The 19,564-nt window shown below is 39.6% G+C and overlaps 1 protein-coding gene across 1 annotated transcript; it reads left to right on the plus strand.

The window, feature by feature from the left end:
* Positions 1-1,335: 1,335 nt before the first annotated feature.
* C922_01366 (hypothetical protein) lies at positions 1,336-19,563 on the plus strand (the record flags this gene model as incomplete). Its single annotated transcript, XM_008816972.1, has 3 exons — positions 1,336-1,449; positions 1,611-2,280; positions 2,462-19,563. The coding sequence occupies 3 exons, from the start codon at positions 1,336-1,338 to the stop codon at positions 19,561-19,563; spliced, it is 17,886 nt and encodes a 5,961-aa protein (XP_008815194.1).
* Between the last annotated feature and the right edge of the window lies 1 nt (position 19,564).

The raw sequence follows: 19,564 nt of genomic DNA on the forward strand, positions 1-19,564 counted from the left end.
GTAATGCTTATCAGTGCTTCGCCATGCTTAGTAACGCTTCGCACTGCGTAGTTATTCTTATTACCATTTAGTAATATTTACAAATGCGAACATTCGAGTCCTCTTTTCCCCCTGTGTGCCACTTTGTCGCAAGAAGTATGCACAGTTTTGCCGCCCATACGTAGTGTTTCACTGTACTCTTCGTTTTGCGCCATTTGTTTTAACTTGGTCGCATATACACTTATATGTGTATAGATATATATGTATGTATTTTTTTTTAAATCTTCGTTTTTGCCACCCCTGCATACGCGTCTTAATCTTTCCGCTTTTGCCGAACTTGTTTTCAAGACACTGTTTGTGGTGTTGATGCATAATGTGTACTTGTGAATGCATATATATCAGTGCACGCATGTGTGCCCCTTCATCAGCTTGGCACAAAATTCCCAACTGTATGCAGTAACATCATATGCATTTGTATATACAATACTGTGAGGTATACTTTTTTTATGTGAGTTTTTTTTTTATTTTTTTTTCTTTGTTCTATAATTTTGTAATATCAAAGCATTACATATGCACCCTTTTTCTCACATTCATGACTTAAATTATTCTTTTTGAAGAACATGTTACGAATTCACTATGCCACTCTATATTTGTGAAATGCATTTTGAAGCGATGTGAATGACCCGTAGAAGCCATGAACATTCAGGAAAAAGTAAACATAAAAAGGAAGCCGAAAAACATGAAAGAGGGTGCAAATGTTTATACAATCAAACGCCTCTCCCATTTTAGCAGGTTTGTGTTGGCTTCACGTTCTACACAATTTGGTACATTTCTTCGCCCAAGTGGTGAGTGATAATAGATTGTTATTTTATTTATTTTTTTTTCTTGCCTATTTTTTTTAGAATAAATTATGTGTGAGGGGCAATATCGAAACAAGTAGAATTGCGCGTCATGTTGTTCACGTCTGGTAATGCCTCCATGTAGGTGAATGCCACTCTTCCGTTGCTCACACTGCTTAACCATTTCTTCGGTTTTCAGCGGTTATCGTTCATACGCAGAAGCGCGCACGTATTATGTATACATCTATATGTAGGTACTTTGGACAGGAGAGACGATCTCTTAATATAGAACTCCAAATTGTGCTAGGATTACTTTTTTGTTTTTTCGTCATTGCACCTTATTTCTGCGCACATTTGTGATGCGCTAACTTGGAGGGGCATCTTCGCAGGTCCACCGTTTGTTTGTTTATTTTTTTGTTTGCTGCTCCTATGCCTGTTTGATTGTTTGCCTGTTTGCTTCTTTTTTTTTCTGTATGTGCTCCCTGCCAGATGATCCCTTAACGCTAATGTCGTTACAATGAATATGATAAAAAATATAATAAATCAATTTATCAAACTGTTTGGACAAGAGTACTTGGGAGAATGGGACGCCATACAAAATTTGACGATCAATTCTGTGACCTCCCCGGAAGTAGGCACTCATTTGATGGGGCAGCATTGCTCGAAGTCGTCACATACACACACGAATGAGCTGTTAGTCACACCTGTGAGCTATCGTAAATTTCCCATCCTCTCACCATACAAGCACGCATCCACAAAAAAACACACATACATACACACACACCTCTGCAGATCCTACTGAAGAACGTCCCATTCCCAGAAAAACTATTCGAACTGGCGGAGCTACCCTTCGAAATAGTTTACTCAAACATAAAAAATCTGCGTATAAAATTTCTGTGGTCATCCATTTTTTCAAATAATGTTAGCCCCATAAATATTTACGCCAATGACCTGTTCCTGGTTATAAAGTTCTCCTACCCCAGTTTGTGGGACACGAACAAAATTATGAATCACCAGTATAAGTTGAAAAGAACAAAATTGGAAAAATGGGACAGCATTAACATATCCAAGGAAAAAAAAGAAGACAATTTTTTAAAAGCACTGCCAGTCAAACTAGTCAACTCGCTAAGAATTTTAGTGGAGAATATCAAAATCGTATTTTTCGATAATTATATTCATAAAAATCCTTTCACCTTTGAATTTCTGATAAAGAATTTCAAGATAGACGAACTGAACAAGTACAACGTTAAGCTGACAGAGGAAGAAAAAAGAAATATCAAGAAGAACTTCCTAATTAACATATGGATAAGGATGATAGGACTTCATATTATTTACAAGGAATACAAAAAGAAGATAAAGTACAAGAAGCAGCTGAAGAAAAAGAAGGCTGATCTGCTTCATAACAGTGAGAAGGTTGACCCGGCTGCGGCGAAGTCGAAGGGGGGAGAAGACGACGCAATGGGTAAGTGCCGCCCGATAGGGGTCAAGAAAAAAAAATAATAATAAAAAATAAAATAAAAAATGACACCAAAGAGTGAACAACGTAGCGGTGTCAAATGAAGGAAAGTTGTTCCCTCTGTGGAGACAATCCGCTTTCAAATACAAATGCTCACGCTGATCACCTCCGTGACTCCACCTTGCAGACGAATACTTCCTGACGGCCATCGAAAGCCTGTTCAGCGAGAGCGCGAGCTCCGTTCACCGAGGCAAGAGGCACAGCTGGAGGAGGGCGAAAAGAAGGAGCTCCTTAAATAATCATGGACTGGAAAAAGCATTTCGTTCATTCAGTGACTACGACGTCAATGAGAGGATAAAGGATGGGAACTTAAAAAGAAGGGTGCGGAGACAAATGCGCACGGGACGATTTGGTAAAAAACTCTCCTCAAACGAATCAACGAGTAAGCAAAAAAATAAAAAAAAAGGAAAAAGTAATTACAACTTTGAAATTCCCAAGCATGACTTAGGGTTCAGAATAACAGCGAAAGATGGATTAGACATGCACGTCGTTTTTAAGAAGTATGACATGAAGGCACTGAGCGAACTGAAAAATGATTTAAAGTGTTTCAAGAATGTGGAACTTTCCTTTGTTAAGCACATCCAAGACAACGTGGAAGATGATTGTTGCCATAATGTAAAAATAGAGGCAGAAGAGGAACATGTGAAGAAGACGTGGTATTGTTATAACCATGGCAGTAGTAACCTAGCACACCCGAACAATAATTCATTCTTTATTTCAAATGATCCAAACGGAAACGAACCGAATAACGATCTTTGTAATTCCGAATTGAAAAACTGCGATGAAATAATGGAACGAAGCTTCAAGAATGACTACCCCCCTCTCTTTAGTGACATTTCTGCGTTTGAAACGTTGAATGTCTTTTTTACCGCCCCGGCATTGGACTCTCTTTTCAATTTCATCAAGTACATAGAATTTTGGTTCCTATACAAAGGGGGATGCTGCAAAATTTTTAATATCATTCCGAGTATAGAAAATTGTATAAGATACTCCGAATTGAGAAAATTGCGAAATGAGAAAAATTACGTTTATGACGAGGGGACTGAGGGTTTTTTGGAAAGGTTTGAAGCTTCATGCCCTATTCACTTGCTAACCAAGTTGAGGATACTCTCCGATGAGTGTATATACAGCAAGGGATATTTTAACAAGGCTCATTTGAAGAGAAGAGAGTGGAAAAAGTTGCTCTACAATTTTATTAAAAATCAGAAAGGGACAACCACCTCCATTATCAATGAAAATTTGGAGAAGTTAGACAAATGGTTTTCCCACGATATGCTATTCAATTTGGTGATTCCAAAAATTAATTTCACCTACATCCCCATCAAATTTAGTCACTTCAGTAATTGCAGTGTAAAGTATAATAAGTGCCTCCTATCCTACACACTAGCGTGTTCCTTCCTATTTAAGCAGGAGAAATTATCCCCAATAAAGAAGAAGATGGGCATTTATCTTCACAACGTCGATATACACTCCCTTTTTGTTCTTTTTAAGAAAAATACCAAATTTGTCATGAATAAAAAAGAGTACTGTATTCACTATGTAGAGAAATTACCCATGAGAAACTCATGCTTGTATCATGAGCCGAATGACAATAGTGTAAGCTTTTACCATTGGGGTCACCGGAATGTAGAAGATGACTGTGATGACTTTATCGACAGGATACATTCCAAGGAGGAAGGAAGAGCAGAGAAGAATGTCGGCCCTATGATAAATAGTCTAATGGGACAGAGACGAACACAAAAGGGGATACTCCTGGACAGCGCGGAGTGTTACACAGAAAATGAAGCACCCAATCAGGGGAATAACGAAAGTGGGCAGCTACCGAATGAGAGTGGTTTTGTCACCAAGGAAGGAGTAAAACCGAGTAATAGCGCCAAGCGAAACAGCCTAGAGCGAGCAGATCCAAATGGTCATGAAAATTATCTTAAAACGCAACGCGAAAGCGCGAATGGAAATCTGTACAGCTCTAGCAATACAGAGAGCGACCAAGATGGGAAGGATTGCATGAACACCTTTAAAAACTACAATATGTGGAACCTCTTTGAGAGAAGATATTTTGGTGAAAGCCATCTCCAAGGGGAAAAAGAAGGAGAAAAAATCCAAGTCGAAAATATGGGAAGTCTTGAAAATGAACATATCAAAAATGAGTATGAAGAAGGCAAAGGGAACAGTGGCAACAACTACGGCCGTAGCAGCGTTGCTAATATGAGAAATAATCGAAATGCATTCTGGAAGTTCATTCTAGGTAAGCAGAAAAAAGAAACCCTAGACAACATGAACAAGCATAATGCCAAACCTATTGACGACAACAATTTCGATCGAATAATTAATAACCAGGTTGTCCTAATCCCAAACTGTCTAATCATTCATATTAATGAGTACTCCAACCATGTAAGGGAAATTGAGATAACCGTTTGCAAGTACGTAATTAATGTTAATAATTTATTTCCGCTTCTGAACTTCATCCCCACGAACAACACCTGTCTTGAGCTCTTCCTGAAATATGATAATTTCATCGACAAGGATGTTATCGAATGTATTTGCCTATGTATAAGTAGAAGCGTAAAGAAGAAGAAGATTCTGCGTCTTCGCATGGATGACTTGAAGTTTTATTTTTTTCACTCCTCGTACGTCCAAAACGAAGTGGTTAATTTGACAAGCTTCCTCAATAAGACCAGGAGAAAGAGGAACACACGGGGAAACACAGACTGTCAAGAAAAGTTCATCGAACATGATCTTCTTCTCGATCCGTTTAAATCTTTAGCGGATGAGAACCAAGCTGAAATGAAAATGACAGGCAGAAAATTGCATAAGGATGAGATGACCACAGAGAGGAGTGACTACATGGTGAACAACCACCCAAATGGGGGGGTTACGAATAATATTAACCACCGGGGGGAGGACAACAACGATAGTACTAGTGGGACGACCTCCAGCACTTTCGAACAATCGGAGGAGGAGCACGACGGGGACCAAATGCATAGAGGTAGGAGGAGTAACCTCCACAGAAGCAGAAGTCTAGATCATTTTGTAAGAACGCAAGAAAGGGACATAACCAACATACATAACATCATTTTTAACAACCTCTTTGTTTCGCAAACGAATCTTTATCATACAAAAGTGAACAACACCTTTTCCTATCTGAGGAAGAGAAATTTTCTTTACTCGATTAGAAGCAGATATTATAGTTTTTTAAGGAGATACATCCAGTATAATAACAATAGGCACAAGGCAAAGAATCGAAATTTGTTATCGATTGGAGTTTTCGGTCACGTCAGAAATCTGTTCTTGTTCCACCACAAGGTTGATTCGTTACTTTATCTCAGCGCAAAGGGGATGGATGTGCACCACATTTTTCACACTTGCTTTGACACTGTGAAGAGTACAGATCATACGTGTGATCGAAGGGCTGCTGCGGAGGGGTTGTGGGGCGAAATGCATTTGAGGGAAGACGACGTAGGCCAGGTAGTAATCCCATCAATGGAAAATTGCACATCCCCGGATATGGTACGAAATGGCGCAATTGGAAGTATTACTAGTTACAGTATCATCAACAGGAGTGACCACCCCGTGAGGAACTCGCCCAGGATGGCCACAAATAAGAAGAACAAAACAGCCCTCGTTAGCATAAAGTCGGTGAAGCTGAAAAAAAATGGCAACGTGCTGTCACTCACAGTAAATCTTCTAAACTGCAACCTGAACGAAATATGCGTGTCTCTCATAGGAATACACAAGCATGTATTCCCTTTAGAGCACCTCGAGTTAATAAAGGGGAGAATCAGCAAAGTAAGGAATATCAGGCAGTACCTCCTCCATAGCAATAAAAATACTATGCACTTGAAGATGATTAACGTGACGAATGAGTTGCTCTACAAAATGTTAAGCAGGTATTTCAAGATAAACCACATGGTCAGGGAAAAGCACCCAAGCAGTGGTAACACTCCGGAGAAGAAAGAAGACGAGGTTAAGTTTAATAAGAATTACGAGAAGTATATAAAGAAATTGGTCATAAAAATTTTGGACAATGAAAGAATTCTGTACAATAAAGAACACTTTGAGAAAATATTTTACATGATTTTGAGGAAGAGAGTCACACAACAGGGTAAGGGGGACTCCTACGTGGGAGGCAAAAAAGGGGAACTCCCAGACGTGAAGACACACGATAGCAGTAGGATGCTCATTAGTCACAACTCGGACATGCTGCACTCCTTCAGCAGCAATAACGACATTGTGGAAAATTACTATACCATGCGGAGGGGGAGACATGATAACCTGGCTGGCACTTCGAAATCGTTGGAACGAGAGTATCACACCTGTAAGGAGGACACCCTCCTGAGCAACCCTCAATATGACGAGAAGTCCGATTTGTACAACAATTCTAACTACTTCGACTTGGACACAGGACGTAATTCCTACTCTAAAGATTCTGAAGCAAGTGATCAGGGTATAAGGAAAGGGAAGGACCAGCCCAATGGGGGAAACAACAACGAGGAGAAATTTTTCATGCAAGATGACAAGGAACAATACAAAGACATTGATTTGATGAAGCCATGCAAGAGGTACAACAACGAAAATTGCAAATATATGAATCTGAGAAACCTGTTTAATTTTGATGAGATCCTAATTGATACAGAAAAAATAATGGGCGATGAAATTTTCATTGACAGTAGTATATCCAATTTACAACTATCACAAGTGGACTACCTGAATGGGAGAGAAGTGGAGGAGAAAGACACCCCCCAGAAGAAGACATCCCTTTTCTTCTTCCTAATAAGCAAAACAAACGTTGCCGTTAGTAACAAAAATGAAGGTATATTCAAAATTGTCTGCAATGACTTTATGAGCGAGTTGACTCATATGGCTAGCTGTCTAAATATATCTTTGAAAATGAACACGCTGTACTTTTTCTACGTCCTCAGCGTTTCGAGGAAGCCCAAAGTGGGTAGGCCTCTCAAGAAGATCAGCGAAAAAGCGGCCAACATATTAGATGAGAATAAAATTCCTGACATGCGAAACAACACGTGTAAAAAATATGTCATCTTAACCGACTCGATAAGTAACCTGTTGAGTGTTTCCAAGTCAAGTCTCAAAAAAAAAAAAAACGACCTCTTTAATCAGTATGTATGCATTTTGGAAAGAAAAAAGTTTAAACTCTTTATCGACTACGACAAGAAGGTGAAGTGTCCCAAGCCGCAGCTGCATTTAGACGTACACATAAACAAAGAGACGAACAGAAAGACTGTGAAACTGTCGATCAGCAATTTCAACCTTTTTTACAGCTCCACCTTATTCGTCTTACTAAACAGTGTCGTGATAAATTACTTTTTAACGTACATCCAAGAGAAGGAAAAAATGAGCATTCTGCTCTGCAGGTACGGAGTCATCTTGCGGAATAGAAGGGGCCAGTCAAACCATGTGAAGCATGGTTCTTTGAAGAGGAAAAAAAGGAGCGACGGAATGGTTGTTATATCCCTCGGGAAATGGCTAAGCAGCCACGAAGTGGTGAACACGCTGCGCACATCCAGCAACGACAGTTTCATCGACGAAACGTATGCAGACAATGACATTAGCTATAAGATCTTCGATCAGAAGGGGAAGCACATGGATGAGGTAAATGAGGATACCATCAATTTAACTAATAACACTTTTTATTACGATTTTTCCGAGAATGAAAATGGGACGGAGAAGAACATCCAAAGAAGCGCGCTTCATCAGAGTGAACAATGTGAAGGCAACGCCCTTTGTGATGCCACAAGGGGAGACGTAAGCGAAAATGGGAGTCATGCTGCGATCAATTCTGTGAGCAAGGGTCTGTACAATGGTTTGTACTACCGCGATAAGGGGACCAATTCCGGGAAGACGAAAAGAAAAAGTACTGTGCACGACACAGGTGAAGGATTCGCATCGAAAAGGAGGTTCCACGACACGAATGCCAACCTTCACGGGCTCGCTCCAAATGTTAACTCCCTCGATAATGTTAACCCGAAAGATAATGTTAACCCCCACGATAATGTTAACTCTCAAAAGTGGAGAAAGAAAAATTTCAGTTTTTTAAAATCAGAAACGAAGCGAGATGTCATTTGTGCAGCCTTCTCCTTTGGAAAGGAAGATTCCCCAGAATGTCATCAAAGCAAAGGGAATCACGAAGGAGGGTTAATAAAGGAAGATAACAGATTGGCTGCACAGTCTCAGGGTTTGGCAAACGATCGAGCTTCCAACAGTGTCTATCATGACGAGTTAGCGAATAATTGTGACACTCTTCGGAGTGTAATCAATTCGAAGTACGAACATCTGGAGGTAGGTGGTGACAGTCGGAAGGAGGAAGAGAGCCAAAAAATTGTCAAAGTGGACACTAATATAGATAGAGTCAATACATTATCGAAGAATATATTCGCTAACCACAATTCCAAACCAACACTCAGCACTAGAGAAGGACAGAACGTTACAGAAAATATCCTGAGGAAGAACAAAAAAGTGTGTCACGCAGTTGCACAGCACCAGGGGGAAGCTCCGTCCTCTAGAAAGAACACACGCGATGGAGAAGGAGAAAAGTCTCAAAATATTCAAGAAATTAACCTGTTCATCTGTTCCGAAAATGTCAACATATGCTATCTTATTAACTACCACCGATTTAAGTATCTTTACAAGAAGAACCACAAGGTGGACGCCTACATGAATGACTACATCAACTTTATTGATAGCTGCTCCAACTACTGTAAAGAGGAGAAGACGGAAGGAGAAGATTTTGACCATATTGGAATTATGAACAAGGATCTGTACAATTTGAATTTAAATTTTCTACTTAAATGGGAATATAGATGCACACAAAATAAGAAGTCCATCAGTGCCTTCTTTCCCTTTCTTTATATTATCCTGATGAAGAATTGCAACTACGTCATTTCGCATTTAACAATCGTGGATGTCAAAGTGAGTGCTCAGTTTTTGTGCAAACGTGGGGAGGAAGAAAAAAAAAAGAAAAAAAGAAAAAATCATTTACAGAAAAAAATTGCCCTAGAAATGTACGACAAGGCAATGTTGAATTATTTACCCGAAGAACGAGCCTATTTCGGCCAGCAAGAAACTCGTGCTGGAGGGAAGTGGAAGGAGGGTGGAAACACACATAGAAGCTTAGATCGAAGGTCACACAGCCGCTGCGAGAATTTGGCCAAGAAATATTATGAAAGGCTGAGTGACAAACCCGAGTGCACTAACTCTAACGGGGAAAAGTCCCTCACGGACAGCTGCATAATAGCAAAGCATATCAACAGCAGCCTGTCCATAAACAAACGGGTGTCCCACAGTAGGAGTAGGAACCATGCTAACAACTCTGATTTGTTCTACGATCTAACGTTGAAAAAGGGGGTTATAAGAAGTGGGAAAGATCCATCGCCCGAAAGGACCAGCGAGTGCAGCAACCATGATAATGGGGAGAAGCATGACGACGAGAGGAATAAGCCTTTGAACCGCAGTGGTGAGATGAATCAAGCAGAATCCATATCTAGTGAAAGGAGAGTCAGCAAACAGAAATCCTACATGAGATTTCTGTTTAATTATAAGAAACCTGACCAGGCACAACCGATGGGTAGAAAAATTACGGAAATTGGGGAAGGTGAACCAATTACCACTTTCCAGGGCAGTGATGCCAAGAGTGCTACCATCACTAACGGCGTGTCGCACAGACAGAACCTCCTCAACTACCTAAATTCGGCTGTTAACATTATGGGAAAAAATAAGAGCACTCCGAAGCCCATACTGAAGAAGGACAACCTTAGCAGGAGATCGCTGAGCCTGTTCAGCTTCAAGTCCCCCGGATTTCTCCACAAGAAGGCCGACCGATGGAAAAGCAACACGTTGGAAATTGTGCGCACAGAAGGTGATAACAACGACGCATCCTACGACTTGGGTAGCGTGAAAGCACAAAAGAGTGAATGCATCTCTGAGGAGGAAGGAAAAGACGGGAAGGATCAGAAGGAGGACTTCCTAAAATTTGCCCACCACAGTAGTGACAACTTTGTGAGCATTTCCAAACAAGGCAGTTTCTACCACGTTGGGGATGAACGATTCATGGGAAATTCCACAAACCGAAGGAATAAAATGACAGGTAGCCTGTCCAAATGTAGGGACTCCCTTGAGAGTGTCCCCATAAATAATGAGCGAGACGAATTCAACAAAGGAGGCCGAAAAAAAAAAAAAAAAAAGAAAAAAAAATCCCCACAATTAGAAGAATATACAAAAAAAACAGCCATGTGGAAACTCTCCAGGTGCAACCTATCTGTGTATAACATAAACCTATTCAGCTGCATCTATTTAAGACGATTTAAACGAAGCAAGCAAAAGTACTTAGAACCCCTGGTGTATAATTATAAGCATGCTAACGGTATACATTCTTTTCAAGCGAATAGGAAAGAAAACGAGTTTTTTAATCCGTCCTTTGTACAAAACAGCTTCGACATGTATGCCAATGTTAAGACCACCAATTATGACAAGCTAACAAAGAGCAACTATATTCTTGAGAGAGACTTAACATTTTTAGAATACATTAACCAAGTATATAGTTTGGAATGGTTCAACAAATTTAATGTTCAGCATTTGTACAATATCAACAAGATTCACTCGAGCGTTTCCAGATTTATGTGCCTGAATGGGAAAGGGAGACTCGACTTCGCCGATGGCAATATTGTGTGTTGCTATGTGCCCATATTTTACAAGCACATTTCAGCGTCTTACAGAAATGTTTACAAGTTATTGCTACTCACCAGGTACTACGAAAGTGTGCAGTATCTACCCAGGTTGTGCAGGAAGGGAGGGGGATCACATGTCGACGGTGGGGAGGATCCTTATGAGAGAAGAAGAAACGAGATGAGGAATAAACAGTTAGATGGGAACACCCTGAAGGAGAGAGCTTCAGGGGTGCATGAAATGGACAAAGAACGTCTAGAAGTAAATAAAAATGGTTCGAAAGAGAGGAACAAGAGCGACACGAAACAATGCTCGAAAAAGGCCAAACCACGCAGTACTGATAATCATGTTAACAGAGCAAAAGGGGAAAGGGAAAAGAAAGCACACATGTTTGGGGGGAATAATAAAGCCTGCAACCTGAAGGAGTACCAGAGTTTCAATTATTGGGAAGAATTAAAAGAAAAAAGACAGAGCAGAGGAATTGCCAATTTTACCCATCCGTTGAATGACATAACAGACGCATGCAGAGCGGAAGAAGGAAAAGCATTTTATCATGACGGCACGAGTGATTTGCTCCAAAATGACGAAAAGATAACAGCCCTAAAAGAGAAGTGCACCCTTCCTATCGAGAACCATTTTAACAGCTTGAATAATTACTTAATATATAAGAAAGACTTCTTAAAATACAGCTCTTGGAAGGAAAACCATCTTTATTTCTCTCTGAAGGAAGTAGAATGTTACGATCAAGAGGGGCACAATAGAAATGGATTTTCAAAAAGGAACGTGAACAGACATGGGGGGTGCAAAAGTAAGAAGACCAAAAAATGCTTCAATTTTTACATTCACATGTATGCTTCTAGCATTAACCTTGATCCATACTTCATTTCGACGTGCAACTTTTACCTGGTCAACAATTTGAACAAAAATTTAATTGCATACGATATCAAAGAAACGAAGGATTATTTCATTCATAAGTATAAAGAAATGAAACAGTACTACAGGCAGACAGTTGGGTGGAGTGACCATTTGGAGAATGGAAGAACGGAATTCACGGCCAGTTCGTCGGAGGATGAGGAGATACCGGAAAGGGTAAAGAAGGTTCGTCTGGAGAGACAGCATATGGAGAAGAATGTCCAAGATCGAGGCCCCACCCTATGTGGTAGCATCTACCATGAGGAGCACTCGAAGAAAGATGCGGAGGAGGGGAAAACACACCAAGAGCAGACCATACGCGAAGAGCTGTTCTCCTTCAGCCCACCCAAGACACTAAAGCTGTTCCGCCTGATGAATTCCCTCAACAACCTTACGAACAAAATTAATGAAAAACTAAAAAATAATAAGGTCATAATTAATGTCGACATAAAAAACGTAGACATTAATGTTCTTGACTGCTCCTATATATACGAGAGTAAATATTTGCTAGTAGACCATGTGCACCCCTTTTACAATAACCAGTATGTGTACATGTCGAAGGAAGAGTACGACCGAATTAGGAGAAAAAAGGGGAATCATTCCAACGAGTTTTCAAACCTTGAGTCGATGGAAAACAAACATTTTTCCAGCACTATTAATAATCTCATCTTCAATAGACTTACAAATTATTATAATGACAACTCTTTCTACATCGTTTCTATTAATGCCAATAAAGTGAAGAGGATTTCTATACGGCTGTATTCCACAGTCATATTGAACAATTTTATCAAGCAAGAAAATGTGAATGACGTGTTGAGTGTCATTGTGTACAATTACAGAATGAAATTCTCAAGCCTTAAGCTAAAAAAAGTGAGAAACATAGCGAAGGATGGGAAAGACGACATAATGAATATCCTGGATGAAATGGGTCTGGACGAAACGGAAGATACCACAAAGGGGAAGAAAAAAAAGAAACATAGAAAAGAGAAAGGGAGGAGATGCAAACCTGAGAAGAATAGCCACCTTAATTTCTACCAAAAGATCTCAAGGAGCTATAAGGACAGACTAAATACGTACAGCTCCCTCAACAAGGACAGCTTGATTGAAAGCACCAAAAGTGTTATCTACGATGATATAATAAGTAGCAACAGTAAGCTGCATAACTTCGAGTGGTTCGCAAGTAATGATCCGTCAGAAGGGTGGGGTTCATTTATACCCACTCCACCAACTGCCTTGTGTAGGTCGTCCTCCGAACCCACATCCGCGGCGACTTCTCCGGTGAGCTCTGCCCAGTCCACGTCGATTAACTCCCTGCTGTCGTATGACTCAAACGTCGAAAAGACAGTTCCACAAATGCGTAAGGAACTGCAAAAAGGCACAAGGCGGCACAGATCGACCTCTGAACACTTTCGTCTATCGAAGAGGAGAAATCTAAAAGAGGCCGCTTTGCAGATGAGAAGAAGACACTGGAGAGAGAGCAACAGCTTTTCTGACAGTATATACACAAAGCATTCCACCTCGATAAGACAGCAGGTGCACCAGTTTAATGATGAGAATGGAAGAACCGTCAGTTTCCACAATTTTTGGAGCCGCACTGCAAACGACTTAGATGACCATGCGGAAAATGAGCGAAGAATGAAGAAAAAAAAAGTGAAAAACAAATTCTATAACTACATTAAGAAGATATATAACAATATGAAGTCCAAGCAGAAGAAGAAAAAACTAATCCTAAACAACATCGTTGAAAATAATAAGTGGTCCGTTAGTTTAGAAAATATGATTTTCTATTTACCCCAGTTTAGGAAGGGCTTTAAATTTTCCTTATATTTGAACAAGTTTATCATATACGACTATAACCAAATAAAAATATGCAGCAACATTTCTCAGTTTAGGTTATTCCTTGGCAGTAGTGCAGAGAGGAGGTACCTCCAGCTGTGCAACAAAATAATCCGCACGTTTAGTCACTTACACCTCAATAGAGATTTACTCAAAGGAAACTTAAGGAGGAAAATTGTGTTACAGAAAGTGAAACACGAAATATATAATAATCAGGTCTATGTTATAGCAAATGAGGGCGTAAAAAATATCGACGTTGTTTTGGACGTCAAAAATACAAGACTTACTTTGCACAACCGGACAACCATGGATTTAGTGAACTACTTCACCGAACTGTCCATCAGCACCTTTTCATTCCTCTATGTATATTCTCTCTACCCAGAGGTATCCTTTTCTAACGTTTCTCTCCTGACTTCGTGCATGAATGTAGACAATTTTCAGAAGGGACTCCTCCTATATAACAACCTGCTGAAAAACTACATCGCCACTTGTAAAAGTGGAACTCCACAGAATGGCAGCATCATGACTATCTCTTCACGTAACAACAGCAACAACAGAAACAACAATAATGCGTCGTTCACAAGTGCTTGCAACATGGTGGATTTGGAGAGATCCCTCTTTGACCAGTCCCACAGTTATGACAACCCAAACCAAAGCGATGACAACAGTCTGAATAACCTGGACCGCGAGGAAAAAGCGAAGCGAAGTGGAAAGGCGAACATAACACACGAGAGACAACAAGACAAAAGCGAACAAACAGAGCATAACGACTTTACGCGAGCGTGTTATGCGAAAAAATCTACCGACGGAAGCGAACATGGTTCGGACGTTAGCAACATTAATATGTTGATGGAAAAAATGATTTGCCACAAAAATAAAATAAATTATAAATACCTAATTATGAACAAATTCGAATACCAAACGAAGGCACACAACTCGCTGAAAGAATTGCATGACAAGAATTACTACTTCTTAGCGTTTGTAAGTAACAATTTGCTCTTCTTCTTGTATTTCTACACCAAGTATAAAACCGTCCTGAATTTCGTGTCCACTGAGGATATATTCACTCTGAGACTTAACTACGTTTATCCTATCAGACGCATTAAGCACCGAGCACTGGTGAAGGCGAACAAAATTTGCGAAAATATAAGATCGAAGAAGAAGTTCATACATGCGGGCAAGAAATATATGCAGAGGGAACAACTGAAATTTTCTACCTCCAAAATAATGGAAAAGAAAAAAAAAAGAAAGCGGAAACTGGAAAAATTCATCAGGTATAAGAAGGAGAAAGGGAGACATAATCCAGACAGGGAGATGAACCCTTTGTATGAACCAAATGTAAGCTCGACTCTCTGTTGGAAAGAATTTTCATATAGTCCTGGGGAGAAAGGAAAGAAAGCGAAAGAGGAACCGTTCCCTGTAGAGGAGCTCAAGCTCGAAAAGTACAACACCCAAGATAACACCAACACTGTTTCTATAAAAAACGAACATGAAGAGATCATTCCGTATAGTAGCATAGGCAGCTTGACAAACCAAAAAACGATCATAAAATCCGGGTCAATTATTTATGATAAGATGAAGAATGACCGAGCGGAGGAGTACAAGAAGAAGCAATATATCAAGCAGGATGTCCACGAAGTTAAGGGATTCTCTACAAAATTAAAAACTACCATAAGAAAATTTTTTACCCGCAAGTTATCCTCCTATATGTTGGGGAATAAGAACCACTATGGGGATGACAAAAAAAGAGACAGCATGTCGAACACTTCGAACGAGTTATTCTCCACGGACTATAACTCAGTGCTGCATAAATTAAGAGACGAATCTGACGCTAGCTCAACAAACAACCCCTTAACTTCGTTCAACAATATACACGTTTTTAGAAACAAATGCATTTCCTTAAAGATGAAGATGAACCTGTTCGAAACTTGGGTTATCCAAGAAGATCTGTTCAATTTGCACGCTCAGAAAAAGAGAAATATGCGGGTCAGCTCATTTCTGAAAAAAACAAAAAAAAAAAACAACATTTTCACGTCCTCCTCTCTAGACAATCATAAACCAACAAAGGGAGAAAATCAAATGAGAGGTACCAGACGATCGAGAAAAAACATGATAGGTGAATCGAATAGTTATGGGGAAGATTACCTATATGAACAAGTGGAGGAAGCCCAAAACTTGAGCATCAAATCTGTTAGCTCTACCAACTCTGGTAGTAACGTAAATATCCTGAATATCCTGGAAAAATCCAGAAATCATTTCAACACATTTATGAATAAGAAAATCAACAAGCAGATTTTTTATCTTGCCAAAAGGAAGGCCTCCAAAAATGATTTAGAAGATTTGAACGAAAATGCTAAACACGTCATTAGAAGGAAAAAGAATAATGTTAAGGAAAAGGAAAACCAGATAGAAAAAAGTATGGTCAGACTAAATGTGGGAAATACCGCCGATTCCCACATCTGGGTGGACTCCTCCTCCCTCAGTGACTACACCTATCGTAAAGACAAACCGTTGTCACTCTTTTTAGGCAAGTCAAATAGCAACATGAACATTTATGCTGATAGATATGTTGGGGAGAAGGACCTCTTTAAAGCCCTGGCAAACCAAAAAATAAATAAATGGAATGAGTACCTCAAGTGGGAGAAGAAAAAACAAAAAAGGAAAAACATAAGAGACAACAATAGGAATATATGCCTCTCCATCATTTTTAGTGTAGACACATATTACAAGGAACAGAAAAAAATGGACTCATCAAAGCTTAAGATACAAGTGAATAACTTAAACATCATGTCAGGGAAGTGCTTCAACTTTAGTGACATCTATGATCAGCTGAAGCTGTACAGGAGCGGCAACAACTTCAGGCCCTCTGTCTACACCTCGGGAATTCTCGATTTACATCAACTACATGATGCTTCTAGCAGAGAGAGGAATTATGCGTACGTAAAGAAACTGCACAATCGAAACGACAAAGTTGCCAGCACCGAAATGGAATATGCCTTTTATGATAACCCCAACTTCTATAATATATACTACAACGAGATGAGGAATGCGAAGATGGCCAAGCGGATGATCAGAAATGGGAAGCAGAGGGGCGGTAGGCGCATCCATCATCACATTGCTCACGGGGATCTAGCCCATAGGGAAGACACCCGCAGTGGAGAGGAAGTACCTAGTTATGGAGCAACCAGTGCCGAAAAGCACTCAGACAGATACCTAAGCGATGGAGGCATAACAAATGATCTATCTTGGAAGGCAGAAAAGGACGCTTTCAATCCGGCAGAGAAAAGCATAACGTTTAGCTCTACGCACGAAGCGGAGTTCTCTGACCAGGCGAAAAAAAGGCGTCACAACCTTGCAGAGGATATGCTCAGATGGAACAGCTCCGAGGTTTACGGCAACCTCTCACGAAAGCACAACCGGGAGAAGAAGGCACTGGTGAGATATAGTAACCTGTTTATACTGAAGAATAAGAACAAAATTATTTACAAAGACAAGTTTAACATTTTTCTGAATCATAACAATAATATATTTATGCCAAACATTAAGGACGAAAATGACTGGCTGCTAAGCATCAACAGTGTGTATTTATTTGTAAATTCGCTAAGAACCAAAAGATCCTTTAACTTAAGTTGCCACGAACTGCTCATAAACCTAAACATAGACAATATAAAAGAGCTATATAAACTGCAGACCAATTTTAACTACAATATTTACTACGCACAGTTTTATATAAATTATCTTTCCTTTGTAAGGAACATTTATGTGATTCCATTTATGCACAAGGATAAAACGTGTATCGAAAAATCAAACGAAAAATTGAAGATAAATGGAGTGTACCTAAGAAGCATGAACAAGCTGAAGGTTCTGGACAAAAATACTCTGCACAACAAGTGCAAGGTAACGAAAAGCATGAACTCAGAGTATACGAGTTTGCATGGAGTAAAATATGCAAGCAAATGCACTGACTCGTGTGATGCGTACCCACCTATCAGTGTTAACAGCCCATGTGGAAAGGAAGACCCATATGACACACTCCCATTTGGGACAATCCCCCAAAGGAATGACCGAATGGATCGAATCGACCGAGTCGACCGAATGGACGGACACCCCTCAGAGGGTACCTCGCCAAATGCCAACAACAAATTTGGCATACTATCGAAAAAAAGGGAAGACGTATTAATAAAAGATAAGTCACAGTGCAGAAATAAATGTATCTCCTTTAATGACATGGACGAAGTAATTGGAAAGACGGACGAAGAGAGGAACGAGAAAAGTGCGGAAAAAAGGGACGAAAAGAAAGTAGACGTGTACAACCTGATTAGGGAAAAGACATTACATGTTCACGACATGGAGGAAAATGAAAATTACATCAACGATCATATAACAACGATGTACACGGCTCGTAAATATTTTCTCATTAAAAATCTTAATATATACAAAAAAATGGTTCATTATTATGCAAAAATGCAGACTTTTATCGACCTAGAAGAGAAAAACAGGAAGTACACGGAAATTATTCATACGTTGAAGGATACCTATGTGAAGATAGAACAGTACCGAGAGAATCTCTACTACCTGTACAGTCAGCTATTTTCCATAATTAGAAATATTAACGACGAGAAAAACATCATATGCCATGGACTAGTCTTCCTAAAGCCACTCTGTTGTCTGTACTCATATAGCAATAAATATGTCACGAACTTGTTTTACTACTTGTTCGTTTTTTCGAAATATAATAAATTCGCAGATTATCTGTGTAGTATAAAGAAATATTTTGACTACAAATATTTTACCTACTTCACCAAGAAGATTGGAAATCTGCATGTGTGTCATGTTGGAGAAAGGATGAGTAAACAGCTTACACACACGGTCACTTACAATAACAGTGGGGTGTCCCCTCATGAGAAGGACATTTCCATGGTACACAACAGTGGAAGTAGCCCCATCATGAACGAGAACTATGCCCTACAGAAGGAGATAAACGAGAATATTAAGAAGGAGGAAATGCTCAAAGAGAACGAAGTGACCAAGAAGAATTTGTCCTGTTTCATTATTTCTGCCCTTCTTTATCTCTACCAGCCGTACATGTACAGACATAAAAAATGCGCTCCCATGACAAATAGGAAGAAGCAGAATTTGAAGAGAATGTTCAGACGGAAGCGGCACCTTTCGTCCCTCTCGCAGGAAGATGGTCTGCTGCTGCGCCACAATATCGCCTTTTACGAAATGGGTCAGGATGACGAAACGAAAAATAAACACATACAGAACGAAAGCAGCCGTGAAATGACCTCCGAACTGAACGACCTATACAGGATGAACAAGGGAATGGAAGAAAACCTACTGACCAAATTCGATGCTCTCAACTCAAAAGAAGGCAAAGAAACCGAAGTAAGGAAAAACAAATCCTACATGTTTCACAAAAAGGGAATAAAGATAAAGATAAAAATCCGAGTTAACAATGTGGGCCTCAAAATACACCAACTAAACAAGGAAAATATATTAACGCTAAATCTGTACGACTTGAATTACTATATGTTTACCTGTCTCTATCAGTATCATTTTCTTTTTCACAAGACGAATGAGAATGTTGGTTTCTACCTGAACGACAAGGTAGAGAAAATTAAATTTGAAGATATCTACGCCATCAAGGAAAAGAGCGAAATGAAGAAAAGAGTGAACAGCAATTTGTATATGGACAGTCTATGGTACGAATTGTCCGCTGAAGAATCTGCCATTCATGACGAACTGTGTAACTTCCAGCGGGGAAATAAAAAGAAAAAAAAAAAAAAAAAATTGTATTAAA

The sequence above is a fragment of the Plasmodium inui genome (genome assembly GCF_000524495.1).
Source record: "Plasmodium inui San Antonio 1 unplaced genomic scaffold supercont1.4, whole genome shotgun sequence".
In the NCBI taxonomy this organism is placed as follows: domain Eukaryota; phylum Apicomplexa; class Aconoidasida; order Haemosporida; family Plasmodiidae; genus Plasmodium; species Plasmodium inui.